The sequence below is a fragment of the Myripristis murdjan genome, chromosome 3, assembly GCF_902150065.1.
Source record: "Myripristis murdjan chromosome 3, fMyrMur1.1, whole genome shotgun sequence".
Taxonomy (NCBI): Eukaryota; Metazoa; Chordata; class Actinopteri; order Holocentriformes; family Holocentridae; genus Myripristis; species Myripristis murdjan.
Window position 1 is genome coordinate 46,008,956 of NC_043982.1, and position 8,839 is coordinate 46,017,794.

At 46.5% G+C, this 8,839-nt stretch overlaps 1 protein-coding gene across 2 annotated transcripts in view; it reads right to left on the minus strand.

The window, feature by feature from the left end:
- Nucleotides 1–219: 219 nt before the first annotated feature.
- Nucleotides 220–8,839, minus strand: part of LOC115356926 (OTU domain-containing protein 7A-like) — a 41,547-nt gene continuing 32,927 nt past the window's right edge. For both annotated transcript variants that reach the window (XM_030048225.1, XM_030048224.1), the window contains 3 exons: nucleotides 4,243–4,357; nucleotides 2,720–2,804; nucleotides 220–2,026 (listed from right to left, as the gene is read on the minus strand). In XM_030048225.1, the coding sequence (XP_029904085.1) occupies nucleotides 311–2,026; nucleotides 2,720–2,804; nucleotides 4,243–4,357 (1,916 nt within the window). In that variant the 3' untranslated portion in view covers nucleotides 220–310. The remainder of the gene's footprint in view (nucleotides 2,027–2,719; nucleotides 2,805–4,242; nucleotides 4,358–8,839) is intronic.

Genomic DNA, 8,839 nt, shown 5'->3' on the forward strand with positions numbered 1-8,839 from the left:
CCTAGTCTCTAACTGAACTTTTGGAGATGTAATCAGGATGTTGGCGTTGGTTCAGGATGTTGGCGGGTCGCTGCGGCGACGGCGACGCGAGTCCTGGCCAAAGTTGTTAGCAAACCAAAGAAAGACGTTTCAGATCGGACAGTCGTGTCCAAGGTGCGACAGGAGTGACAGGAACTGAGACTTGGGTCTGAAGTCGGGTGGATCGGGTTTACCGTTGTGTCCTGTCCCCGCACCACGTGCACTTCCTGTTTGCTACTCGGTCGTCCTGTTTGTCTTCCTGTCAGGAGGGCAGAGCGGCCCGGGCCGGGCGCTACGCCGGCCTGTGCAGCTTGCCCTCCCTCTCCCTGCGTTTCAGCTCCTCCTTGTAGCAGTAGGAGCAGTAGTTCTCCGTCTCGGGTCGGCCATAGAAGGAGCAGTTTTCCCTCCTGCACCTCCGCTGCTGGAGGCAGTGCATCCCCCCCCTCCCTTTGGTTTTGTCTGCTGCCGCGCCGCCGCTGATGCCACCGCCCCAGGTGGGAGGCGAGTCGGCATCGGCAAACTCCAGGCAGTCTCGGATGTCGCTGGCGTTGAAGCCGTTGGTGTAGGTGTGGGACTTGTGTTCTCCCGGCATGCTGTATGGCTCGGCGGCGGCGCTGCTCCCGGCGGTGCGGACGCCGGACATGCGGGCGGGGGAGTAGCTCTGCGAGGACAGCGAGCGGTTCTGCTGCGGGTAGGTGGCACAGGTCTTCAGCGTGCCCACCACGGGCCGGTAGGGCTCCTCGTGGAGGGAGGCCGGCGGCGAGCCTACGCTGACCTCCCGCAGGTGGATGACGCTGGAGCGCTGGACGGGGGGGGTGTGGCTGTAGTGGGCCGACACCGGTATGGGCGCCGAGGGCTGGGCGGAGCCAAGGAGGGTCCTCCTGCTGCAGGGGGAGCTGTGAGGAGACGGGCTGTGGCGGCCCTGCATCTTCAGCGCCAGGTGTGGCGGGGCGGTATGGCTTTGGTGGTGCTGCTTGGCAGGTGAGGAGCCTTCTGGCAGCAGGGAGGAGACAGGAGGCGGGGCGACGGGGGGAGGGGTGGGAGTGGCCGCCCTGTCCGTCAACCTCTCTCGCTCTCTCTCCCTCTCTCGCTCTCTCTCCCTCTCCCTGCCTGAAGCGCTCTCTGGGTCGGACTTCTTTGCCGACGACACCGTCATTGTAGTTGCTGGACCGTTTGCGGTCGTAGCCGCCGCCGCCGCTTGTGTTGGCTTCTTCTCCGCCTCCTTCCTCTTCTGCTCCTGCTCTTGGCTGAAGCGCTCCTGGGCGTTGCTCAGGTAGAAGCTGATCATCTCCTCGTGGAACTGGTGGCGGTGGCTCGTCAGCAGCAGCCCGGCGAAGATGAACTTGCGCTCGCCCTGCATGGCGGCTCTCAGGATGTTGAGGCTCAGCTTGACGTCGGTGCTGTACTTCCAGTGCTCGCTCAGCGCCTTGTCGCCCACCAGCCGGGCCAGCAGGCTGCCGCGGTCCCGCTCCAGCAGGGGAGACGGCATGGCTGGCAGCCTCTCCGTGGGCGAGGGGCTGGTGGTTTTCTCGGAGGAGGAGGAGGTGCTCGCCGACTGGCCCGACTCCTCCTTCCCTCCTCCGGCTCCGTCTTTTCGTGACTTGCCCTCCTTCTTGCTCTTGGTCTTGTTCTCTCCGTTCTCCACGCTCCGCCCGTTCCCGCCCGAGTTGGAGCGGTTGATCTTCCCGTGCACGAGCCCCCCCAGGCCGCCCATGTTCTTCTTCAGCTTGATGCCGAGCGTCTTGCTGAAGCTGCCCAGCTTGTTGGCCACAGAGTCCGTCCTCGTCTTGTCTTTGTCTTTCCGCTGCTGCTGCCTCTCCGCTTTCTCCTTCTCCTGGGTTTTGTCCTTGCAGGAGGAGGCGGCGGCGGCGGCGGAGGCCGCAGTCTTGCCGTTGTTGACATTGGAGTTGCTGCAGACGGATTCGCGGTCAGAGTCCATGGAGTCGGCCAGAGACTGGACGTCCTCTCCTGCCGAGGCTGTCGGAGACTCCGGCATGGCCAGAGGAGCCTGCAGGAGCGGAGGAGGAGGAGGAGAGGATAAGGAGGAGACAAAAAGAGGGACAGCAGGAGAAAATAAAGGCAGGATTGTGGAGAGAAAGGAGGAGAAGATGAGCACCGCCTTGCTAATTTGTGTCTTATTTGATTAAATCTTTTATCTTCTTTCTCTCCCTCCTACGACGGCGTATTAGGGCCACTGTTATACAGCCATATGTAAAAATTATAGTGCTGTAAGACAGGAGGGGGGGTGGGGGAGTGGGATTATGCGATTATAAAGTCAAAAATTTATGAGAAAAACCTCCCCCCCCTTTCTTTTCCAAATTCTACTCTGACATGGGATTCAGGAACAAGGAGATCCTGCTGATTTGAGCCCAGAATCAGCAGATTGTTTTCTTCTGAATCGGCCCAAGTCACAGCAACGTCTCTTCAGAGTCCAGATGCTGAGGAGGAGGTTGGGGTTCTGGACTCAGACCAGCAGGATTTCCTTCTGACTGGATCCCAACAGGAGGAGAACAAACTAGTTTTCACTGTTTTTTTCTTGTAAATTTGTGACTTTATACTCTCAGTTTTTTTTTCTCAGGGCCCCACAGTGGCCCTAACACACCGCCGTACCCTCCTGATTTATCAAACTTCTTTCTTTCTGATTTTGCACGAGATGCTCCTCTCCTTCATCTCTTTCTCCACATGCTGGAAAAGTGCTCACCCTTGTTTCTGAGGGTATGCGGATCCACGTTACATTCATGTAGCTGTGCAGGAGGTTGAGCTTGGCTTCCAGAGACAGGATTAAGCTGTGTGAAAGAAAGAAAGAAAGAAAAAAACAAAACAAATAGAAAACAGTCGGTAACACTTACCACATTTCTGGCAGAGGATCCCCTGACTGTACCGTTGCTAAGCGTTTGTTTTGTCTGGCGGACGAAACCCTGGAACCTCATCCGAGAGGCAAGTCGACCGGGTTATTTTCATATTGGCTGAGCGTCCTGCTGCCAGATCTGCCAGCTGTTTTCGCTGCAGCGTAACCTTAAAGAACCTCTCGGCCGGGCGGCGCTCCACCTCGCCTCGTTACGAGCCCTGCACTTTCCTCGCTCGTTACCGGGCGAGGCCGAGCCGTGGGACGCCTGACTCAAAATAAAAATGTCCCCCAAACATGGAGGAATTAGCCGGCTGTAAGATTTCGTGAATTAGTGCGCGGCAAAGCTCATTAAAGCGAGCAGCGAGCAGCGAGCCTCGTCTGTGATCAAAGGGAGCGGCTCATCAGCGAGAGGCGGCGGGATAATGAGTGTTTGATTAGAGGGGGATTCTCCTCCTTCCTCTCCTCCTCTCCTCTCTGTTTACTCTCCTCCTGGCTGGAAGGAAACGGGGTTTTACGAGCCAGCCACAAGCCTGAGGGCGAAATTCAACCCACCCCTCTCTCTCTCTCTCTCTTTCTCTCTCTCTCTCTCTCTCTCACTCTCTCCATCTTTGCCAGAAACCAGCAGCCCCACATGGAGCCTGGGCTCCCCCCCACTTTGACTCACAGTCTGACTCTTAAGCTCTTCCTCTTCTTTTTCTCGCTCTTTCTTTCTCAGTATTTTCTAATTAATGAGAATAAACTTGACTCTCTTGTTTATCCTCTCCTCTCCTGTCCCTCCCCCAGATGTGACTCACTCTCTCTCTCTCTCTCTCTCTCTCTCTCTCTCTGTGGAAAGTTGGCTTTTAATGTGCAGATCGAAAAAGCTAACCTCTTCAAAAAGTTTTGGCCTCATCTGGGTTTTGTTTTCTTTTTCTTTTTGGTCTTTTTTTTCTGCTAGGTTACAATGGCATATTAGGGCAATTGCAGGAAGAAATGTTTTAACACACCACTGCTTTTTATATGAATTTTTAGGCTGGTCCTTAAAAACACACATGTTGCTCTTTATCGCCGAGGCATTGAAGGTAAACTACCTCCTCAAACCTATATCTGTATTTATATCTACATCTCAAGGTTTTCATCCTTTCATACAAGCAACTATAGCTCTAGATCTACTAGATCTACAGCTCAGATTCTTTTAAATGTCCCCGGGGTAGAACTGCTCTCTTCTTCTTTCATGCACCGAGCTGAAGAACGAGCTGCAAAATATCATCACCTTTACAAACACTCCCTTCTCTGAATACTTTTACAGGCCTTTTACAAGCTGCTGTGAGGGAAGCATGTTACTGTTTCACATCTGTGTGTGTGTGTGTGTGTGTGTGTGTGTGTGTGAGCCTCACCCGGCCAGCTTGCCGTTGTCGTTGTCGTCTCGGCTCCAGTCCCAGTCTTTTCCAGGATCGGTGGCGAAATGCAGTGACAGCAGCCGGTGTTCAGAGTCTGTGAGCGGGATGACAGCTGCACACACACACACACACACACACACACACACACACACACACACACAGTTATCCAGTTGAAATCTGACAACATATAGAGCAACAACACACATTTTACACTTCCTGTTTAAAGGTGCTGGTTTTATTGGTATACATTTTGTCATTTGTTACATTTGTTTGTATCATCATTTTCATTTCACTGTTTATATTGTCATGTTGTGATGTAGATTGTTGTTTGCCAGGGTGATGATGAGATGCCACTCCATTATGAGTAGAAACACAACAGACCTGCTCCCCTCAGGTGGAGCGCACTGACAGATCAGGAGCTTCCCTATTTCTCACGCACACACACACACACACACACACACACACACCACAGGTCTCTGACTCAGTGTGTGTGGTTTTGCGGTCTGAGCGGCTGCAGGCTCTGTCTGCTCGTTGTTTCTGGGTGACTCAGCGTTAGTCACCTTTGGGTGGGCGAGTGTATTCAGATCCTTATTGGCCGGCCCCCCGGGGCCCCGGCTGCTTCCGGCTTCGTGTCCAAACAATACGACCACTAATTACCTGCTGCACATTATCCCTCCACACACAGGCCACAGCAGCACGGCGGGACGCCTGCTGCCCGAAACTGAGTTTCCAAAAGGGAGAGCCCCTTCAAGCCTAATGTAGGGGAGATTTACACACGGTGTGGTAAACCTTCAGTTAGCTGAAGGTGAGTAAAGGTTTACTTAACTGAAGGTTTACTAACAGATGAACAACAGATGAGGAACTAACAGCTAGTAAAGCTTTAGTTAACTGAAGGTTAGTAAAGCTTTAGTTAACTGAAGGTTAGTAAAGCTTTAGTTAACTGAAGATTAGTAAAGCTTTGGTTAACTGAAGGTTAGTAAAGCTTTAGTTAACTGGTCAGTAAAGCTTTAGTTAACTGAAGGTTAGTAAAGTTTTAGTTAACTAGTTAAAAAATCTTCAGTTAACTGAAGATTAATAAAGCTTTAGTTAACTGTTAGTAAAGCTTTAGTTAACTGGTTAGTAAAGCTTAAGTTAACTGAGGTTTAGTGAAGCTTTAGTTAACTGTGAGTAAAGCTTGAGTTAACTGTTAGTAAAGCTTTAGTTAACTGTTAGTAAAGCTTTAGTTAACTGTTAGTAAAGCTTGAGTTAACTGGTTAGTAAAGCTTTAGTTAACTGAAGGTTAGTAAAGCTTTAGTTAACTGTTAGAAAAGCTTTAGTTAACTGTTAGTAAAGCTTTAGTTAACTGTTAGTAAAGCTTGAGTTAACTGGTTAGTAAAGCTTTAGTTAACTGAAGGTTAGTAAAGCTTTAGTTAACTGTTAGAAAAGCTTTAGTTAACTGTTAGTAAAGCTTGAGTTAACTGTTAGTAAAGCTTGAGTTAACTGTTAGTAAAGCTTTAGTTAACTGTTAGTAAAGCTTGAGTTAACTGGTTAGTAAAGCTTTAGTTAACTGAAGGTTAGTAAAGCTTTAGTTAACTGAAGGTTAGTAAAGCTTTAGTTAACTGTTAGAAAAGCTTTAGTTAACTGTTAGTAAAGCTTTAGTTAACTGTTAGTAAAGCTTTAGTTAAATGTTAGTAAAGCTTTAATTAACTGGTTAGTAAAGCTTTAGTTAACTGAGGTTTAGTAAAGCTTTAGTTAACTGTTAGTAAAGCTTTAGTTTACTAAAGGTTAGTAAAGCTTTAGTTAACTGGTCAGTAAAGGATTAGTTAACTGGTTAGTAAAGCTTTAGTTAACTGAGGTTTAGTAAAGCTTTAGTTAACTGAAGGTTAGTAAAGTTTTAGTTAACTGGTTAATAAAGCTTTAGTTAACTGTTAGTAAAGCTTTAGTTAACTGGTTAGTAAAGCTTTAGTTAACTGGTTAGTAAAGCTTTACTTAACTGAGGTTTAGTAAAATTTTAGTTAATTGTTAGTAAAGCTTTAGTTAACTGGTTAGTAAAGCTTTAGTTAACTGAGGTTTAGTAAAGCTTTAGTTAACTGAAGGTTAGTAAAGCTTTAGTTAACTGGTAAGTAAAGCTTTAGTTAACTGGTCAGTAAAGCATTAGTTAACTGGTAAGTAAAGCTTTAGTTAACTGGTCAGTAAAGCATTAGTTAAGTGGTTAGTAAAGCTTTAGTTAACTGGTTTGTAAAGCTTTAGTTAACTGAGGTTTAGTAAAGCTTTAGTTAACTGAAGGTTAGTAAAGCTTTAGATAATTGTTAGTAAAGCTTTAGTTAACTGTTAGTAAAGCTTTAGTTAACTGAAGGTTAGTAAAGCTTTAGTTAACTGGTTAATAAAGCTTTAGTTAACTGTTAGTAAAGCTTTAGTTAACTGGTTAGTAAAATTTTAGTTAACTGAGGTTTAGTAAAGCTTTAGTTAACTGTTAGAAAAGCTTTAGTTAACTGTTAGTAAAGCTTTAGTTAACTGGTCAGTAAAGCTTTAGTTAACTGGTTAGAAAAGCTTTAGTTAACTGTTAGCAAAGCTTTAGTTAACTGGTTAGTAAAGCTTTAGTTAACTGGTTAATAAATCTTTGGTTAACTGTTAGTAAAGCTTTAGTTAACTGGTTAGTAAAGCTTTATTTAGCTGGTTAGTAAAGCTTTAGTTAACTGGTTAGTAAATCTTTGGTTAACTGTTAGTAAAGCTTTAGGTGACTGGTTAGTAAATCTTTGGTTAACTGTTAGTAAAGCTTTAGTTAACTGGTTAGTAAAGTTTTAGTTAACAGGTTAGTAAATCTTTGGTTAACTGTTAGTAAAGCTTTAGTTAACTGGTTAGTAAATCTTTGGTTAACTGTTAGTAAAGCTTTAGTTCACTGGTTAGTAAATCTTTGGTTAACTGTTAGTAAAGCTTTAGTTAACTGGTTAGTAAAGCTTTGGTTAACTGGTTAGTAAATCTTTGGTTAACTGTTAGTAAAGCTTTAGTTAACTGGTTAGTAAAGCTTTAGTTCACTGGTTAGTAAATCTTTGGTTAACTGTTAGTAAAGCTTTAGTTAACTGGTTAGTAAAGCTTTAGTTAACTGGTTAGTAAAGCTTTAGTTAACTGGTTAGTAAATCTTTGGTTAACTGTTAGTAAAGCTTTAGTTAACTGGTTAGTAAATCTTTGGTTAACTGTTAGTAAAGCTTTAGTTAACTGGTTAGTAAATCTTTGGTTAACTGTTAGTAAAGCTTTAGTTAACTGAGGTTTAGTAAAGCTTTAGTTACTGGCTGTTGGTTCCTCATCTGCTCCCTGGTCACTAATCAACTTGTTTCTCTGTGACTGCCAGAGCTGCTGGTCTCAGGACAGACAAACCCGTCGGCGTGACAACTGGCTCGGGTCCATCGTGTCACATTTACCTGTTGCCATGACAACACTGATAAACTCTCTCTGGAAAAGCAAATGTCATGCAGGCCTCATGACTCTGTGGTCGGATGGGAAGTGAAAAGTGCCACTGCAGGCAGCTTTCAGCCGGCCCGCGTCACAGGACAGCACACACACACACACACACACACACATACACACACACTGAGGCAGTGTGAGGTCCAGACACACAAACTGATTGTGAGCCTTTGGTTCACAGCAAATCAGAATATTTCTGGGTGGTTTCTGCTGCCATGGCAACAGCTGTAGTGTTAAGTGATGTCACAGTGTCGGCAGAAGAGTTTGCATCGGCTGAACTAACGTCAGCCCGATGCACGGCGAACAGAAACATGTTCTGTTCTCACAGAATGGATTAAAAAAAAAAAACAGTGAAAATAACCCTGTGGCTCTTAATTTTGATAAAAAAAATAATTAAAAAAACGATTTTGCTGCATGTATATGTCTATTATATATATGTACACACACACACACACACACACTCAGCTCCAACTCAGCTGTCAGTAAAGTGCAGCACTAACTATGAGCTCAATGCCAAACATAGAAGTGAATGAACACCTCTGTTACCATGACAACAAGACAAGCTGAGCATTACAGGCAGCAGGAGAGGAAACTTTATGGTACAACAGCTGGATTAGATTAGATTAGATTAGATTGTACAGGTGGCAGCAGTGTGTGTGCACATCTTCATCTTCAACACACACTGTGTTTACTCTGACATCATGGAGTTCAGTGCTGGGAGTACACACCCCTCCTCCTGCCCCCAACACACACACACACACACACACACACACACACACACACACACACACACACACACACACACACACACACACACACTGCTCTCTGTTTCTCTGACATCCTACTGTTCAGCTCTCAGGCTCTTGGTGCTCGGTGTTGAATCAGGATGCAGGAGGTGACTGAGGCTGAGCTGAGCTGCACCCAAACACCTGCATCACCACACCTGCAGCAGAGCAAGCACACCGCTGCTGTCGCCTGGGAACAACTGTCAGTGTGTGTGTGTGTGTGTGTTTGTGTGTGTGTGTGTGTGTGTGTGAGTGACCAGTTAATGACTGGTTATGACCAGTTAATTGGGGACAGCCGTGTCCACATTTGGAAAAATGTGATTATTCTGTCTGTGGTTCAGGTCGGGGTCAGACAGACAGCGGCTGAG